Source organism: Falco biarmicus, chromosome 7 (genome assembly GCF_023638135.1).
Source record: "Falco biarmicus isolate bFalBia1 chromosome 7, bFalBia1.pri, whole genome shotgun sequence".
Lineage (NCBI taxonomy): Eukaryota > Metazoa > Chordata > Aves > Falconiformes > Falconidae > Falco > Falco biarmicus.
The window spans coordinates 10,045,954-10,066,429 of NC_079294.1; the positions used below are offsets into that span (position 1 = coordinate 10,045,954).

Here is a 20,476-nt window from a genome sequence, read left to right on the forward strand (position 1 = left end):
CTGGCCAGCCAGATACTGCTAGATTGTAATATATAAGGTCGAATTTCGACCTGTGGTACACAGCTGTGCTGTGGCTCAGTCAGCAACCTCAGAACTCTTAACAAACATGCACCTGTTTCACTGTGAATAGTGAATGTAAAGGAAGGAAAGGAAACAAATACAAAGCTTGTTCTATCACAGGTATGAGCTGCTATGATGCATGAAGAACATTCCATGAAGTATGTTTTAAAATCTTGTTATATCTGAGAGGCTTTAAAAGCCGATTTAACTGTTTCAGGGCAACCGCGGTACAGACGTGGTCTCTGTGAGACTTCCACCTGACCCCAGTTTTAAGTGGTACGAATGTTGTGCATTTAATGTTTAAAGGACAGTCTGCAATAATAAAGTAAGTGGCCAACGTGGGTGCCCAGCAGTGCTGAGACCTGGCTGCTATATTGTAAGCTTTGGAAAACACAATTTATGCAACAGATGTCCAGATATGATTCTATTTATGGAAAAAGTTTATATGTGTTTTACAAATGGTTTTACCATCTTATATTAAAATGACCTTTTGACAGGTGTGCGCTGTTTTGTCTCCAGTGAGCACATACCATGCGGATTTTATATGTACATCAGTAGAGTGAATCCACTGGCACAGTGTGTGTATATGCCAGATGTGGTGAGATTTTATCTTATAAATGTGATCAGATTAAAAAAAAAAAAACTCCTGACAGAAAATGTAAGGAAACCAGCTGAATGTTTGACTTGATGACTGATGTTGTATGGTTTATGTTAAATGTATATTCTTTTAATCGATGAATAAAGCATTAAAAATGGATCGCTGTATAAAATATTTTATTGTATCAGCATGAAGATTTTTAGAATTAAAAGGCAACATCGTTCATAAGCTGTGTGTAACTGGTAGCTCCCATTGTGTGTAGGTCAACAAAAGAGTCTAAAATAAGTCGTACGGTAATTTTTTTTAATTTGGCTGAATTTTGTCAACATTTTCTTGGGGGGTGGAAGAAGGGGACGGATGCTTTGCTAAAGATCAGACTGTCAGACCAGTTAGCACAAACTGGTGTATCATGATATACCAACAAACAGTATATCGTGATATGACTTAGACTGATACAGTAAACTGGATTGTAAAATATAGACTTATTTTTGAGAAATTCCTGCATCCATTGCAATCGCTTAAATCAAAATCTAATGTGCTCAAGAACAATGTGTAGTACTTCTTTGGTGTCCCACTATTAAATAGATTATGAATACCTGCAATGCTTTGGTTTGACATTTTATCCATGCTCAAGAGTACGTAGCTGTGTATTCCGAATGAAAACTGCAAATGTCTGTTTAGCTGTCGAGGCGCTGCCATGCCCTGTAATGGCTGATTGTGCTGTGAGAATTGTCGGAGTGGCTGCTCAGCGTGTGCGTGCCAAGCACGGATTTAATTGGAGCTTCTGAACTTCGCTTTGTGATGGCCCACACCGCTACCAGGTGTAAGAATTGTGCTGCTGCTTGTTCAAGCAGTCTCCTAGATCGGCTCGATTTGGTAAGCAAGATCATTTACCAGCATACTAAAGAGATGCGATTACGATAAAGCATAAGATAAATAATACAATTAGTAATGAAGATAAGGTAAATACTGTTACAGCTTCTCATATTCCAGGAAAGTGAAATAATGGGACTTGGTGCCTTTCAGGGCTCAGCCTCAGGAGGGAGGTTTACGTGACAGTTAAAACTGATGGTGTTTGTTCAGCATCATCTGATCATAAATTTGGTCATAAAGTGGTTAAGGTTTCTGGGTTGGTTTTTTTTTTCTGTGTGACTTCCTGAAGCAAATGCTGCACCCTGAGCTTTAAGCGGAGTTGCAGGTTGTTAATTTTATCTCTGCGGACTACTGTGTTTCTATGGCTAACTGTCTTCATGCAGCTGGGAAGTAACTTGTTTACCTTTCTGTTATATAAATGTGGTTCTCTTTTTAGTTTGACCTATTTTCTGCTTTGTTTTTAATTAACTTAGTCTTGAAAGAGAGAACGAGGAGCGGGAGAAACAGGCCACTTGACTATGGTGGGGATGTTCGGTCCCTTTGCTTAGTGCAGTTACAGCCACGATGTTTAATGTAGGCAGTATGTATATGTATGTGTATATATATATATATATATATATATGCTGATTCAATGGATGGCTGTTGTTAGTGCTCCAGCGCTGTTTTTTTGCATATAGTCTGAAGTCTATAGTCACTGGTATGGCTTGTGTTCCAGGTGCACTTACAACAGATTGCTGGCATCTTTCTTACTTTACAAGTATAGGCAGTCCAGCAGGGCGTGAGCAGTGCTGGAGAAATACACCTCCGATTGTTCTGTTGTCTTAGAAATAAATAAGGTGGGTTTGTTGTTTGTATTTGTAGCAATGATCTGAATTAGTGATACCAGGATGAAGGAATTCAAGCTGAAGCGATCTGAAATCAGATGTTGGGGAACTAACAGGGCCCTAACACAGAACGTACACTGGCATTTGGGGTGGGACTTTGCAAACTGTGTGAAGTCACTTGGAACTTGCATAATCCCAAATGGGGTTTAAAATCCAAGGGGTTTTTTGTTCCTCTTTGCTTTTCCTAAAGAGACAGTGATGTCAGGTTAGCCTTGTTGCATTCTAGATTTAGCAGCAGGAACTTGGAACACAAGCCCTCAATTGTTAAAACTGGATTGCTTTTGCTTTCGAAGGGGAGCAGGGGCTTCCCGGCGTGCACTCTTGTGTGACCCTTCTCGGTTAAACATACCTAAATGCATCTTAGGGGGTTACTACACCCTGCTTCCTATGGCATAAATCTGAGCTTGTTCTCAAATTACTTGTCTGCAAATTAATATTTGGGCTATTACTTGTGGGGGGGAATGTCTGAATTTATTCCATTCTCTCTGCGGGATGATCTAATCCGTGCTTGTCCTGCATTATCTTAGCCCAGCTATTTTTTGTTTTGCCTGCAGCTTCCAATATCATTGCGGACGTAGATTGTTTTGGTGGAGGAAGAATTGTTTTTTTGCAGACAGTTAATTACAAGCTAGAACAAATATTTAACCCACGCAGAGAAAATACTGTATTTGTTCAGAAAACATAGTTACCTTTGTAAGTACTTTGCAACCCTTAAGGCGAGTTGGAAAAAACGAGAAAGGGTTCTCATGGTGGCAGCGTTCCCAAACTAAGGACTCTCTGCTTGTCCCCTGGTTCTATGTACAGGTCCAAGCTTGATAGTTGGCAGCTCTGGTTATTCCTAGGGCTGGTGTCAAGGGCAAGGGTAAGACCAAGTAATTCCTATTAGAATCCCGCTGAAGTCTTCCAGGCAAACTTGGAGGCTTGAGAAAACAACTAATTGGCTTAAAATGATGCAACAGCTGAATTAAGCTAAATAGGAGAACAGTTTGACATGGATGATGCTTTAAAGTGTCTGTTGTCAGCATGCCTTGTTGCGTAGCTCAAGTACAAAGGCTTGTCTGAATGCCTCAAGGACTGAAGTAGGGGTAGAAAGCAGAATAAAGAAGAGCCAGGGGGGAGTTCTGCAGGAGACATAAGCCTACATGGGAATAATGGTAGGAGCAGGAGTACCGAGCTGTGAAAGAAAAAGCTCACTTGGCAGACTTGACCCAAGAAGCAATTACAAAAAAAAGGGCTGGAGGTTTCTTTGGTAACTTCTAATTATGGGGTGTGGTGGCTGCATTTATATTAAAGGCTGAAACTGGGTTTTTTGTGTGTGTGTGCCTGTGCGCACTCGGGCAGAAAAAAGGGGAACAGGGGCTGAACTGCCCACCGCTGCTACTGTGGGTGGTGGCTTGCCTAGAAACATTTCCTCCTTTATCTGAGGGTCCCTCACCAGCTGACTGCATTGAGTACATGGTTTTCAAGTCGAAGCTAAACCGATGGAACAGCCAACAGCTTCTAGCAAGCCTCCAGATTGTACAGCAGTCAGTAAAAACGGAGCTGGGCTTTGTTCAGACCAGCACAGCATGGGATGCCTGTGCCCGGCCTCCTGTGAGGGCAGTTGCCACAAGGGAGGAAGCAACTGGTAACCTCAGGGGTATGAGACAACACACCAAGTGCTCTTACAGGTACAAAATTATTAATGCTGCAGTTTGCTGCTTTTTAAAAAAAAATTCTGCTTTTTTGTGAAGCTTAGCAATCACTACAAAACATGCATGGACACCATGTCTAAATTTATATGTTCGTTTGGGTTTTGTAAATGTTTGCCACAGACCACTTTTGTTGCTAAGTGTACTTGTTCTAGACAAGAAAAATTCTTCCTGGCCTTGCAGCTTTAACGCAGTACTAGGTGCTGGGATAACAATGCATACAGAAATCTTCTGCCCCATCCTATGTGGCCATTTTGTTGATAAATCCCAAGTCCTCTCTGGCTGTAACAGTTGAAGGAATGGGGAGCTGTGTTTTGGGGTTTTTTGTCCCACCCAGCTTCCCAAATATTAAAATATGAAGGCTAATAAACTGAATTCATGTTGAGACAGTAAAAAATCCTGACTAGTCGTTTGCTGCAGACAGAGCTAGATGATGCTTCAGCACCACCAGACCCTTGCCTAACTCCTTCCTCCCATGTCACAACCCCCCACATACACACCTTCGCTAGAACGGTGCCCCCACCCTCAGCTTGGCAGCTATGAGTCAGCAAGTCTGCACTCCTCTCCCCTCCCACTGTAGTGGTCAGACAACTGCCACTTTGTAAAGCTGTGACAGCTGAAAGACTAATGAGGTCATTAACAGCATACAGATGTAGTAGGGGACAATATTAATTCCTCTCCACTTCAACAGGGACACTGCTTTTATTAACTGTTTCAATTTGTTTTCACATTCTATTCATAAAGCAGCAAATATCGCTTTTGGCATGCAGAGAGTCCCTGTACAGCTAAACAAGGACAAAGCAGCTGGACTTTTAAAATATGGTTCACATGATTTGAATTTGTACACCTCTGAAGAGATTACTCAAGTTAGAAATACTTAATTTAAAATGACTACTGTACAATGGAAGTCACTTATTCACAATATTCATAGTTATTTCATTCTCTATTTACATAATACTATCCTGAGAATTTTCTATTAAGCTTCAATTTGAGCAAAGTAGTTTATATAGACCTAAGTAACAATGGTTACTTAATGTAAGGAAAAATACCATTAGGAGAGCACAGAAACGGGTCAGCGCGTTGCTCAAGTGACTGTCAAGTCTCTTGCTGCGGTTCTGGTTGTTCTACAGCTGATGGATTTGACTGAGGTGGCTCAACTCTGTTTTCAGGAGGAAGCGGCGGAGGCAAAAATCCAGGTCGTGGAGGGGGATAGTGAGGATACGATCTCATTGGAAATGGATTTCTTACTGTGAAAGGATCAGAGCAGTCCCGTTAATAGCAGTCACAACAGTAAACGCCTGCCAGCTCCTCCTACCCCCCCCCATGCCTTACTGCTCAGCAATGGCCGACGGAAACAGAAGCCACACCGCTGAGCTAGGTGAGGTGTCACGCTCCAAAGAGACAGAGACACTGGGATCACCTCTCTCAGTAGCCACCTGCGACAGGCTCACGGCAGCAGCCAGTCACTGTCCGTAGGTGATCATACTTTACAACTATTTTGGAAGATAAATGGCTTAGCTCTTCACACATTAATCGGAGAACAGCAGGAGGCAGAAGCCCTTTGGTCTGATATGTACTTAGCTCCACTAATGCAAACTCTAAAGAAAAACTAAAAGGTATGTCCCAAATGCATGCCTTTGTGTGGACACGCACACCTCAGAGCTAAAGGATGAAACTTCAAGATTTCTAGATGATGCAACCTTATAGGAGGAAAAGGATTAAGATAAGCATCTACTTGCTTTCCTACCCCAAAAAAAGAACCCTTTAACTGCTGAGCAGTACATGTATGCATACTTTCCAGCCAAAACTAGTATTTGTAAAAACATTATCAACATCAGCAACTGTGAAAAAGATGATGTACAACGCAATTAACTTAAATCAGCACCACAGAGTTGTTTAGGTTGGAAGAGACCTTTAAGATCACCGACTCCAACCGTTAACCTAGCACTGCCAACTCCACCACTAAAAGTTTAATTGAGAAACAGTATGTGCAAATAAAGATGTTACCCGGTGTGGTAACTCACTGCCAGCACAAGGCACTCAGGTGCATCAGCTTGAACTAAAGGCTGGTAAAAGCTACGTACTTGGTGGTGAAGGGCGCGGAAGCCCAAAGTCTCGTACTGGAAAACATTCATGTGGTCCGTACATGCCAGCAGGAGGAGGGGGAGGAAAAGGAGGTCCTCGTCTCATGAAAGGTGCTCTAGGATCCACAGGTAGCGGAGGTCTGACTGGAGGGAAAGGGGGAGGAGCAAAGCCTGAACCGGCTTCACTTTCAGAGGCCAGCGACTGATCAGGTAGCGAGTTCTGCAACACCACGAAAACAGGGAAGTCAGCTGAGGGAAAGGGATAAGGAGAGGGAACGTCTCCATCTTTATCAGGCCCGCCTGGAAGCAGACTGCCACACTAGCTAACACCTAGTTCCAACTCTGCTAAGCTATGGCCTGATCCTGAGAAAGGCTGGCTATAGGCACTGACCATCAGCTTGACCACAGTTTCATCTTTTGGGTTATAACTAGTTTTCCTCAGGGATTATATTAGTCATACATCAAAATTCATTCACAGGACAGGAAGTGCTGTGATAAAAGTCATTGTGGTTTAGCCCCAGCTGGCAACTAAGTACCATGCAGCCACTCACTCCCTTCCACCAGCAGGATGGGGAGGAGAATCTGGGAAAAAGGTAAAACTTATGGATTGAGACAGGAGCAATTTAATATAACAACAATAATTATATTAAGATGGAGAGAGGAATAAAATCCAATAGGAAAAAATAAGTGATGCACAAAACAATTACTCACCGCCCAGCCAGTTCCACAGCAGTGATTGTCAGGCCTGGGCCAACCCCCTCCCTCCAGCTTATATAGCATGGAATACCCCTTTGGCTAGTTGAGGTCAACTGTCCTGGCTGTGTCCCCTTCCCCACTTCTTTGTCCCTCCAGCCCTCTCCCTGGCACGGCCTGAGACACTGAAAAGTCCTTGACTTCATATAAACAGGACCTAGCAACAACTAAAAACATCAGTGTGTTATCAACATTGTTCTCGTACTAAATCCAAAGCACAGCACTGCACCAGCTACTAAGAAAATTAACGCTATCACAGCTGAAACCAGGACAAAGTATGGATACAATTCTATAATCTGGACCGCACAGTACAACGTAACATGACCAACATACTAGAGACATATTTTCCTAAGTATTTTGCAGAAAATTAAAGCTTCTTTCAATCAACTTTGTTTAGCTACTTACACTAAGGTTAGAAGGATCTCTCATCCCATTTCCACTTGGTTCTGTTCGTGGGCTATTTTCTGGAGATGTTTGTCCATCTGCATGCAAAAGTTAAACAAGTCATTCAGTGCTGACCTCCTCCTCTCCACCACCAATTTCAGTATTATTTCTGAAATCAGGATATATACACAAGGAAAAAAAAAAAACAACACACCAAAAAAAGTACTGCTATACCAAGCAACTGTTCTGCAGGCAGACGGAAAGACAACTGAGGAACATAGAGCTACACCCCAGTATTTTCTCCAATTTCTCTACAGGTCACATGTGAATTACAAGGTTGCAGCTTTTACCAAAGTTTCTCGTACCTAAATCAGGCTTTTTCTTCCATTCTAGTATTATTGGGTGTTTTAGAAGTTACAAGTGCATTTTCCTAGTGATACATCTTAACATTGCTATAGCAGTTCCATTTTTCCCCTCCCTCCTGCTACCACTTTCTTGGTTAAGTCCCTCACTGGGAACAACTGCACTACGGTATGCTCTTGGCATAAAGCTTGGCAGCAATCCTATTCCAAATTTGACAAAATCTGATTCCTTAGTTGCTAAACATCAAGGAGACTTTCAGAACTACATCAGCTCTGGATAAGCATTCAGAAATAAGTATCCTCATATTTGCTGTACTCACTTTATAAATTAAGAGATAAATAGGAACTTTTACTTGTTTTTTACCTTTATACTTCCAACAAGTATTTTCAGTAACAACCAGAGAAAATCATTAAAGGGAATTGTCAGAGGAGAATCTGACGGGATATAAAATATACTATATTTATACACTAAATGTACTCCTTTCATAAAAAAAAAGAAGACAAAACCACAAAAAAGCCAACAAAACAAAAACCCATAAAACCCCAAACCTCAGATTTGAAGAATGCTGCTTTCTCACACTTCTGTCTGAATAAAGACAATAACACTATAATGCACCAGACTGAAACAATACTTCTGACAAGTGATTTTTCATCTGCACGTTGTATTTCTTCTCTGAGGCAAACAAAGCTCTTCTCTCAATGAACCAATGACAGGTCTTTTCCAAAAATCTGTTACTTGTCATTTCAAGCAGGCTTTGCCTTTATTGAAATGACTGGTTTTTTGCTGTTATTCTTTCAGTCTTATTGACTCTGACTCTTTCCAACTTCACCAAAACGTAACATGGAAATGCAAGTAAGAGTTTGTGGTATTTCAATGCTGTGGTGAGCCCAAAATAGACTCAAGGCTAATCCTGAACGGTTAGCATATAGGACAGTGAAAGTGGACAAGAAAAACACCTCGTAACTACCATTCACTGAATCCCATCCACCTGACAGAAGAGACTGCTATTACTGATAATAGGGCAGGACTGCATCAAGGCTGGCAGGTGTTGAAATGTTTGTTTTTTTTTTTTTTTTTTTTTTTTACACAATGTAACATCAGGTCTGTGGTAGCTACAAAGTTGTCCTCTCGCCACCGCTTACTAGGCATAGTCAACTTACACCAAGATTCTCCACCTGATAGCATCAGGGAAGCAATTCCCACCTGTTTTATCAAAAGACTGCACATTGTAAGTTCGGAGTTCTGCTGGTCCAGAAAGTCTTCCAGTATTTGGAGGATTAGGGAAAAATCTTTCTTGTCTTCGAGGAGGAAGAACTGGATCAGGGTAAGGCTCACCTAAGATGGAAGAAATTGTAGAACAGGTCAGTGAAGATTTATTCTCCCCATTCCATACAATTTTAGACCAACAAAATTCTCTGGTTATCTTATGCTCTTGTAAATACCCAAAGTGAGTATCACAAGGTGAGCAAATAAATCTTACAAAACACCAAACACAAGAATCCCACCAGGTATGTACTATTGCTTATGTTTCTAAGGAGCTGCAAAAAAAGAAAGCTCATTGATCTTTGGTTGAACATACAGTAGAATTATGAAAGTTATGATTGCCTAAATTATAAACAGTGAGGCCTTGAAACAAAGGTTTGGCACAGCAAGAAAGGTCAAAGGCAAAATAAAGTAGTATACATTTTAAGCCATTCTTAGATAAGAGTGCTGTTCTCTGTTACATTTCATAGCGCTGTTTCCACCAACTTCCTTGCATCAGACACGGCAATCAGTCACACAGCTACAAGACAAGCTGTATCAGTGAGATCCAAGTGCAAAGAGGGGGTAAGAACACAGCTCGGGTCAAGGAAACAAGATTACCCCTCTGCAATATCCTGTTAATAGATCAATTCTGGCAAATGAGAAACTGCATCCTGAGCAGACTTTGAGTTTTGTAATAGGGCTTTCACACAGATGTGTAGCAAATACAATATTGCCTGCTGCATTTAATAACTGAGGTACTTTAACCTTTTTACTTTTTAATTTTTTAATACTTTTTTTAACTTAATTGCATTTTGGAAGGTTATCCGTCCCCTTGCATTGTTTACTTGAGAAGTATCAGTAGTATCCTCTTTGATTAATCTCTGTTTTCCTTGAGTGATAACATGCAACACAGATGTTTAGCTGAAGACTGATTTTGTTGTTGTTATCAAAGAGGCAGCAGCAACATGAAAATACACGCCAAACAGGATGACTGTACCATGGTACTCCTGTACTATTAATATGAGGTTTTTTTAAAACCGTATTTTTCAACATTAGCTAGCTTTTATTTATTCCTTTATTTAAGGCTAATGTACCATTAAAACTTTCTACTTTCTCAGATCTCTTATTAATTATCCAACCCAGACAGGTCTTTTGATGCACTAAAACAACACCCAGTAAGATGATAAAACCGAACAGTTGATTGTACACTGCTAGAACCAATGTATATTTAAAAGACAGCGTAGAAGTGCAAGTGAACCACACCATTCAAGATGGAAAACCCCCTGCTATTAAAAAAAACCACCTTTCCAGTGCAGTTCCAAGTTCCATTTCAAATTTTTAAGCAAAAAATACTTCAAATACATACGCTGCAAGTCAGGACCTCTATTTTTCCACAGATACAGTAGCTAAGCAGATTTTTATACCTGGTGGAGGCAGAATTATCCTGCGTTCTCTGTCCCAAGGAGGAGACAGGGATCCAGTATCTGATGGTGGTCTGTGGGGATCAGTTAATCTATCAGAACTCAGGTCTCCTCTTTCGTTACCAGCTTCATACATTGCAGTTTGTCCTCTGGATCCTAATCGAAAAAATAAGATAGCTGCTTACTCAGGTATTTTAAATCCTCTGTTATGGCTTTCTTCATTAAGTCTGAAAATAGTAAAATAAATCATGGAATGCCAACACAGTCAAGATACAAGAGGCGCGTGGCTCCACAGGACTCTCCAGCTGTTTGCTGATGACCAGTTACGTTTACTGGAAGCGTTTAAAAGGTTTGGAATGAAAAACAAATCAGCTCAAGAAGAGTGCAATCTAGACTACCCACAATTTTATTTTCTGTAGAAGTTTTAAGTGTTTTAGTTCATTCGAATCAGAGAAACTACCGCCCTCATGATAAATCTTTTTTTTAAAAAAAAAAAAAAAAGAAAGACATAACAATACACACATAACCAAGTGCAAGAGAAACTGTAACAACGAGTGATTTTAGGTTGCAAGCTTCCTTTAAAATAGATTTGGTCTGAAAAATTACAGAAATACTGAATCCTGGTATCATTCTCCAATTCTCTATCCTAAAATTCAACCTAAAATTTGAATCCACTTCACGTCTTGTCTAAAGTGAGATGACCACTATAATGATCACTGTAATTGCTCTGTAGCTGACATTATTTAAACACGTAATTTGTTTAATCTGCCCAAATTACATCAGTGCTCCCTTGTTGCGGTAGTTATGCCTTTGCATAGCCTCCTTCCTTGCTAGTACTGCATCCTGAAATCTAATTTTACTCTTCCTCACCAGCAACAGCTGAGCTACAATTTAGAAATACATTGGACAGCTCAGTTTCATTACTTACTGTCTCTATACAAATAAATTGGCAAGTACCATTTTGCTTGATTTAGCTACAGTTGAACACATTTGAACTCAAGCTTTTCTGACATAGAAAAAGAATCCATTTTCATATGCAGCTGGATATGCTTTTTTACAAAGAATTAGAGTAAATAAATAGTTCATGCTGGTCTTTGAAAAAAAATCAACGTTGATTAGTGAAACCCTTACAGAACAGACATTTAGATGTATTTCCCATTAAGTAAGTACAGGTTTCAACAGGTGTAACAGTAGTAGTAAATTAAATAGTAGCTTCTTCATAACCTGTAACAGATGCTGAACTTCACTCTAGCATTTATCTACACTATGTCTGTCAACATCAAAAATATGAAGGAACAGTATTTTTCTTCCCTTACAACCCACAACACCATGGCTTACTTTCACCTACTACTCAGTCTCTTGAATTTAACTCCTTACACATACAACCTTTCTGGTCCCTTTTATCACTAAGGAAGAAACTGTCTCTGTGTATGATGACTGCCTCTAATTTAGAACAAAGGGAGGAAAATAATTTACTGAATTGGTAGCTTTCTAGTGTCATAACCCCCAGCAAAACTGTCTCACATTTTTGACAACACAGGTACTCTCTCCTTCTCTCACTGACTGTAGACCAATGAGACAGAAGGGGCAGTATTCTTTCTTCAAAAATCTGACTCTTGTTTACTTTAAAAATCATGTTTATTTCAGCAGAACACCACTTGTCCAAGAAATAAAACAAGACTGATTAAGTTTGGCTTTTCACTTTTCTCAGTCTATGCTTCTAAAGTGAATCCACTGACCAACCTACCAGTAACGACTAAGTTTTCCATTCTACTTTTACACATCAGACAGCTTTAGAAGCAAGCTGAAAAACAGGAAGAGTTTGTCCAATTAACTGTTTATATTGAATTGGTTGTTTTAATATTTTGTCACCAACAAGAGGAAAAGGTGTGACAGCTTTAGAGTAGAGGAGAGAGAAATCCAGAATAGATACTTTTCAAGTTCAAGAATTGTACCTCTTCCTCCTCCTCCACCTGGAAGCATAGGTGAAAGCCTTAAAGGACCCTCCAATAAAGTTGGAGGGGAAAGAAAAGCTCTTGTTTCAGATGAAGGCCGGCCCATTGGTGAGGGTCCATATGGGGAATGCTCTGGAACAGTTAAAACAAGATACTCAAGTTCACAATATATAGTTTAGCAAACTGTATGAAGTAATTAACTTCTCAGGTGAAGTTTAAAACTAAATTATGTAAGTAAAATGAAAATTGTGGTCTAATTACCATGTGTATCACATTCCCAGCCTACTCTCATCGACACTACAAATGCTTTTAGTTTCAACAAAATACTCGACATGACCTAGAGTCACTTATGACCCAATTATTTTTTAAAATGATTGTTATTTGTACATACACATGGCCAAAATAGTTTTCAAACAATTACATATGTGTGGTCTTGGAAAACAAAACCATAAACCAAAACAATTAGGCTCTGTTTTACAATTCAATACTGTACCTCTGCCAAATGGCCTAACTGGAACATCAAGACCATAAGGATCTTTTTCTAAAAGGTCAAGTTTAAATTCTGCTTCAGTTAATCTGCAAATAAACAACAAAAAAGTAGTAAATAATCAAGAAATGCGAAAGTTTTACTGGACTGCACCATTTACTGCTAGGCTTTCTACTTAAAGGATTAATGAAGCAAAGTATTTTATCCCCTAAATAAAGACAAGGATGTCACACAACTCTGAGCTTAATAATTCCTGAAAGCATTTCTCTATGGTGCTCTATTTTAACTGCAATCTGAATTGGCATATTAGATATCACAATTTCTAGTATGACATTACTCTCATGAGTACTCTAAATGGCATTCCAAGTATTAGTTAACCTCACACCTAAAGGTTCCTCTCCACCACTACTACCTGGAGCTATTAGCTCAGTATTAATTTCTGAGATAAGCTGTAAAATCATTAGGTAACCATGATATCTGCTTGATACATACTTATTTAAACAAACAATAAATAACACCCCCCAAAAAAACCTTTGAGTTCTAGTACTACATTCTGCTTGCTTCCTGTAATGATATCACGCAAGAAAGTAAGAACTTAAGAACTATGTGAAATATTGAAATATTTCAGGAACATTCAAATTACTTTCAGAACTCCAGTGGGCCACAGCTCATTAACATGGGTCTAGAAAACAACAGCTTGCATAAATCCAAAACACACATGCATGACAAATTGCATTTATTCAGAATTAGATCCGGACTGCACTTACTTTTGTCTGTTATGTGAATTTTCTTTTTTTATATCACTGAGGTGTCTTTCAGCGGCTCGGGCTGTCAGCTTTGGGAAGGGACAAAAATCAGATGCTTAGATATTGCAGTTTACTAATTAAATGTTTCATAAATATGACAGGTCCTAGATCCAAGACATTATTTTCTATCCGAAGTGTGTGGACTGTGTTTTTGTAAGATACGACTCATGTATAAAGCATATGAAACAAAGCCTCACATACATGACCAAATAACATTAGCAGTTCCACTACGCAAATTTTTGAGGAATGATAGGGCTTTCCTGCAGGTCCTTAAAACTGCAGAAATTAAATTATTTGGCTATAGCTGCTTTTAAATATCTACACAATACACACAAGACTTAAGTCTCAAATTTTATATAAGAAAATTTTATTCTAAAATCCTATAGTTAAAAACTGTAAAATTATGACCACTAAGTGCCTCAGCACCGGAACTGAAGAATGTATTAGTCAGGAAATATATTAAAGTTCCCTGTTTGGAGAAAAAAAAAAGGTAAAAATGGATTTTGCAGCAGCCTTCTTAGGAAGCTGTCAACGGAACACACTGTTCCCACAGGGCATAATGTCTTCTATTAGTAGATAAAAGCAGTGAAGTACATCCAGGGAAAATATTACAATGGCATTGAAACGAGGCCAAAAGCTTATATTATTAGCAAAATGTCACGCACTTGTTAAATGGTAACATGTTATTCCAGCAGATTTATTGCTATAGCAAATAACAGTGTAATATCAGTCTACTGTGCTAATAGATATCCAGCTTAATTATTCTAACTGCTCTACGTGACAGAAGTATTTTTTACATGCTTTTGTGTATTTCTGCAAGAAATCTATATGTTTAAAGGTGACAGGTTAATTTTGATTATCTGTTTTTAATAAAAAGTGATAAAAAAGCTATTCAAATCATGGAAAAGATGCACAGAGTTCAGAAAATTCAATATTTGGAACTTACCCAATTATCATGAGCTTTCTTCTCATGTGAAGTAATCTGTGAAAAAGAGATTCATTTGATCATTATTCATCTAGAAAAGAAAATTTAGTATTGAGTATATGTTCTTATTTGTAGATTTCTTGTGTGGGGGTGATTTATAATGAGACATCTAAGCTTAAATTTAAACTTTTTAGTAAAGTTATCTGGTGATCTCTGCTATGAAATTGTGTCAGTCAAAACTAGATGGCATTAAAGTGGGGGACACACACATGACAACAAAAAACTACCCAACAAAATCAAGCCAAATGCAGTACCACAACCTAGCTGAAAGCGGTATTTCAGTTGCATTAACATCCCTCCTACTTGGCGCAGGTAACACAAAGCACATACCTGATTCTGGTATGAACGAATGGTTCTTTCTAGCTCTTCTTCAAGATCTTTTGCTCGCTGTCTGTGACAAAATTAGGATTTATGACATTGTAATAAGATGCAGAGGAAAGTAATTTTAAATAGAGTAAATACTATGGTAAACAAAAGGTCTAATTAAGATTTTTTTTTATATATATCCAAAAGACAGTATGGCCACTTAGGCCTATGCAAGACAAAACATAGTATCAGTGGAAATTCTAGGCTCTATAGTACAAACTGGAACATAAACAAAAGAACAGAACCAAAAAGCCCAACATCTCCCCAACTTTTCGATGGTCTGCGGCAAGTTTCCAGCATGAAGGATACCCCTCCACATATGCCCTGACAGCCAGCCTCACCCAGCTCTGCAAACGCGCCAGCGTAGCTGGAGCATCACACTGTCACAGGCTACCACAGTCAGTCCTGAAGGACAGTCATTTCTACTAAAGTTATTTCAAGACCACAGAAAGCACGATGCCACTTTTGCTGACAGCTGCCCTTGCACAGCCTCTCTTGGTTCTACGCTCTCTCAGCAGGTGGGTCAAAGACACATGCACTATTCGGTGATACTCCATTTGCAATATTCATAGTCTCTAAAATTAAGAAGTCTACAAAGTTTGCATTCCAAGTAAATCAGGAAGGGTGAATTCTGGCTTCCTGTATGAATACTGACAAAAGTCTACAAGAACGAATCTAATTAACTCTTCAGGAAGCACTGTTGATCAGTATCGTTCAGTTATAGTCAACGTTCCCATAAACACTGAAGGAAGATGGGGAATATACACTGCAGACTGAAGAACTGTGCCATAGTTTTGAGAAACCACAGAAACAAACCAGAGGTACACGGTGTAACACAAAACAGAGCAAAGCAGTTAAACAACTAGAGAAAATATTCCCACATCATAATAGTCTAGTAAAGAATTTCTAAACAACAGTACTATTCGAGAAGCTTAGAGATACAGATATAGAATACTGTAACTACACCATATAAATGTTAGGATCTATAGGAAAACTGAACATTGCATTTATTTCACAGCATTCACTTAACTTTGTATTTTTATCTCTGTTCAGTAAAGGGAATTAAATTAGAGACCCAATTCTACCACTCCATTAAAGCTAACATGTCAATATGATTAACATTCTAATGGAAGAAAGGTTGCTAGTGGTCTTTGATAGCTGGACTTCTTAACAAAGCAAAACCTCCCTTAGTATGTATTATTACACACAAACTAGCATGTAACACACACAACACACACACACCTCCAACAAAGAAACTAGAAGAAAATACATTAACTTATGCTGGTGTTTATATTAGTTCTCTATTGCCTTTTGTTCACTTTGGAACAAGTGATTACAGCAACTGAAATCTGTAATTACCTGTAGCTGTTTAGTTCTTCAGCAGCATGATTAATTTTTTCATCTACTTTAGAAAGCTTTTCTTCTTTCTGTAGGCGTTCTCTCTCTTCTACTGTCAGCTTCCTTTAAGAAAACCCCAAAACTATGATTAATTCTGTTTCAAGTCAACAATTTTGTAGTTGGTCTGTCAAGAAAAACTTCTCCAATTATTCAAGTGTGATGAATACATGATATGTACCCAGATAAAGTGTTTTACAGGCAACATATGAAGTGGCATAAATAGCACTAGTTTGTATTCATGTTAGTTTATTCAGTTCATTAACTGTTCTGTATGAATCAATTAGATTACCACTACTTCTAAAAAGAACCTGGGAAGACAATCCGTATTCCCAAAGCATATTTCTATTGGGAAAGTGGCAAAAAAATGCAGCCACAAATCAAATCAGAAACTAAAAACCAAACTGCACTAATTTTCAGTGATTTGTTCTGGTACTTTTTTACATTTTAAAATAATTTTCTGTAGAAGAAAGAAGTTGTTATTAGCTATTAAAAAAAGTTATTAAAAAAATTATTTCCAGGTCCCTCTTTTTTTACGCCGTATCAGGGACTATGGAAGAGAACACCCACATACCAGACCACAGATTATGCACAAGGTGGTGCAGAACACACGTGGATACTACTGCTGCATATAGCCACGAATGGATAAACTCGTCATTTTCCTGTGAACAGCAGTCCTTAACAATCAAGCCACCTAAATCATGGATCTTTTGAACATGATTTATACTTCTTTTCTACTCAGTCTTCACTTCCCACTTTTCTGTTTCTGTTGTATGAACACATCCAGCTTTTTATAAGATACCTTGTTAATACTAATAGCCTTTCTTATTCTGCTATCTCATCATGCCAGCTTCTCCCCACTTCTTTTTGGCTTTTCTAAAATCTTTGATAAACAGCATACATTTGCTGAGCTTCAGTGTGGTATTTTTGAATATCACCTACACAGTCTGCAAATATTTTTTCCTTTCGACTGCCCATCATAGCTTCTTTCTAATATGTTCCTTCCCACTACCCCACCCCAGAATTTTTTTTAAATTAAACGTTAATAGTAGATTTCTACGTTTTGTTGCATCTACAAAGATGCCAAGTATCTACACAAATACACATCTATGTGCTACAAAGCAGATTATTGAAATAACTATTGTATTTCAATACTTCACATACTTTAAAAAGGTCCTGCATATTGCTCAGTACAGGATCAAGACCTGTGCTGCTCCTCTTGCTTCCTTCAAGATTATGTCTACTCCTTGAAATAATTTCTGGGTAGTAAAACTGCCATTTTACCACCACACCCTAAAATTACGCCCCCTGCTCCCTTCCTGCCCTGTCCACACACATACTTCTGAAGATTACTACGTGCCCCATCCTATTCCAATCAACATTATTTCTAGTCCTTAACTTATTTCTGATTTCAATCAGTAAATCATAATCCTTATTATCATCCTGACTGTGAGGCAAACAGTTCAGCCTTCATACTCTGCCTTTATTGGTGAGGAAAACCTGATTCACAGGGGTTCTGTGTTGCCTGCTGGTAACAGGAAGCTTGCCTATGTTTTAACTCCAAGCTTAGTTTTATATATAGCATCACTCCTCTGCTGACATTACTAGCTCTCAACTGTATAAAATATACCTCACAGTTAAAGTAGCTAATGATCATCCATCTTTCAGCAATTTTGATAGCTGTATTATATCATATCTTAATTTAACAGAAGAAAATATATAATCAAGTTTTCCAACTTTACCCACCTTATTTCATAGATTAAAAATATTTTTTTTTTGCTTATCTTTCTGTACTTGCTTGTGGAAAAGTCCTAAAATAATATACCACTACTTTCACGGAAACAATTTCTATAAAATTACTGTGATCACTAATGTACATGAAGGTGTAACATAACAGTCTTCACAATTCGGAAAACTCTGGAAAGCAGTATTAAAATTTTCAGCCCCCCCAAATCAAACAGTAAGCATTGAATATAAAAAGAGGAACCAGCACCTGTGTAGTTTCATTTCATTTTCTTGATAAAGCTCAGTCATTACTTTAAGTTTCTGCTGAAGCTTTTGAACTTCACTTTCAAAATGTTCATTTTCAGACTGCAAGGAAGCTTGTTGACTTTGAAGTTTTTCTATACGTTCTGTCAAATTCAGAGATAATTATATGGGGATAAGGCACAACTTACAAAACTAAAATATTTGCAGTATTTTGGTATATAAAGAAGTCTGTAAAAACCTTTGATCCTATGTTGATTTTATAATATAAGCAATAACATGTTTATGTATTTCAGTAATGTATACACATTGAGAAGCAGTACTGCTGCTTTTGATGGGAAACCTACAACTATACTCTCTACCTGCCTCAAAGCGCAGCTCTGAGCACGTATCTAGCCTTTGCTCCAAATTGTATAGCTTCTTTGAAAACAATGCAGTTTTGTAACTCACAATATAGATTTTCATTTAGGGCTCTTATCATTGTAATTATTCTACTAAAGTAGTAACGCTGGTACCATCATACACTCTTGCAGATTCACCCACACGAGGACTTGCTGAGTAGCCTGAAGGGATAACTCAGATTTGTCAAACTACCTTATCTTTCCAAATTAAAATCAGTCGTACTTCTTTTCTTATTTACTATTCCTATGCCTCTCCAAGAAACACAGAAAACTTCAATAAGTTTGAATATCTTTATGGGACAGAGTTACGATCTACTTGTAAAGCACAGCAGCAGAAAGAGTCACTTTAAAGGACTATCAAAAACTGAAAAATACAGTTTTACAGAGCATGTCATCACCCAAATAACAAAGCACAGTACATTCAAATGTGATGGCTACCCTGCTGGCTGTTACCTGTAATTACAGGCTTTAATTTGAATTCAAGTAGCAGATTTCACTTCATAAGGTTTAATACACTATGTCCTACACAACAAAGGAAAAAAAACAGAGCATGACACTTTCAGGTTCAGTTTTCTAAATGTAGTATTTTGGACTCATTACAACTAAGCTACCATTTTTAATAGATATTTCTAGAATTTAAACACTATTGATTCATGTCCAGAATATATAAAGACGGTATTATATATTTATTAACATCACTTTGCCCATGTGTTTTCAGATTCTATAACTGTTAAGTTATACCATATTCCAGCAGAGTATAACAAAATTTGCAAATGGTGCTTTGCCTCCAAAATCAAATACTTCAAATAGCTAAGCAACTTTAACCTAAACAGGCATTTTAAAAATCAAGTAGAGCTATTAATGTAAACTTAATTCAGTTTTTACTGGACGTAATACAGCCTTTTATATCATTTTATAAAAACAGCATCTTACTAATCTTAAAGGCAAAACAACATTTATTTACCTGTAAGTTCTCCTTTAGCTTTATTTTCATCAGACAGTTTTGAATACATTTGATCTCTTTCTGTTTCCAGGGTCTTTAAACAAGCATTTAACTATAATCAAAATTTAAAAAAATAAGCATTTTAAGATTACCAGAAATGTTTGCATGCAAAAATATCTAGCTAAACATTAAAAGATCCTGAACTCTGTGATACTAATATCTATATGCCTATATATTCATTAGTTTATATTTATCACATATAATAATATAATATATATTATATCATAATATTAAATCACTATACTATAATAATAACAACTATATTATTTTCTATATTATGAATATTTTTATTATTTGTGTTTATCATTATATTATATATTATTTATATATAAACATGTATTTATGTATAATATATAAATTTATAATATAAAATTATAATACAATATAAATATATTAATTAATCTATAATTAATCTTACCATTGCATATAATCTCTCTAGTTTCCCCCCCTCCATCCACAAGTTTCTTAAAATCACATACCTTTGCAGCATAGATCAATTTCTTTATAGTTCGTTTTTGCTGATCATCTGATTGACAGAATAGAATAATGTCACAAAAAAAAAAAAAAAAAGCATAAAAAGGTTTGTGACAGAGGTTACTACTGTTACCTTTTTTGTTTCTACAAAAAAGCAATCCCCATCATACCATGACAGGCATACAAGTACCGAGGCTTGAGCAACAGGACCCGAGCCAAAGCTGACCTCTAGATGAACCTGCCCACTGAACATTTTATATAT

At 37.7% G+C, this 20,476-nt stretch overlaps 1 protein-coding gene across 8 annotated transcripts in view; it reads right to left on the bottom strand.

Moving 5' to 3' along the window:
• Positions 1–817: 817 nt before the first annotated feature.
• The window catches only part of MIA2 (MIA SH3 domain ER export factor 2), a 42,342-nt gene continuing 22,683 nt past the window's right edge, over positions 818–20,476 (bottom strand). For 7 of the 8 annotated variants that reach the window (XM_056347816.1, XM_056347818.1, XM_056347821.1 and 4 more), the window contains 14 exons: positions 20,220–20,266; positions 19,702–19,792; positions 18,344–18,482; positions 16,315–16,416; positions 14,920–14,980; positions 14,551–14,586; positions 13,566–13,633; positions 12,805–12,887; positions 12,312–12,443; positions 10,360–10,512; positions 8,894–9,025; positions 7,349–7,425; positions 6,191–6,410; positions 4,170–5,353 (listed from right to left, as the gene is read on the bottom strand). In XM_056347816.1, the coding sequence (XP_056203791.1) occupies positions 5,202–5,353; positions 6,191–6,410; positions 7,349–7,425; positions 8,894–9,025; positions 10,360–10,512; positions 12,312–12,443; positions 12,805–12,887; positions 13,566–13,633; positions 14,551–14,586; positions 14,920–14,980; positions 16,315–16,416; positions 18,344–18,482; positions 19,702–19,792; positions 20,220–20,266 (1,493 nt within the window). In that variant the 3' untranslated portion in view covers positions 4,170–5,201. Of the gene's footprint in view, positions 3,260–4,169; positions 5,354–6,190; positions 6,411–7,348; positions 7,426–8,893; positions 9,026–10,359; positions 10,513–12,311; positions 12,444–12,804; positions 12,888–13,565; positions 13,634–14,550; positions 14,587–14,919; positions 14,981–16,314; positions 16,417–18,343; positions 18,483–19,701; positions 19,793–20,219; positions 20,267–20,476 lie in introns of those variants that run through there. The other variant, XM_056347817.1, reaches the window with a different exon arrangement.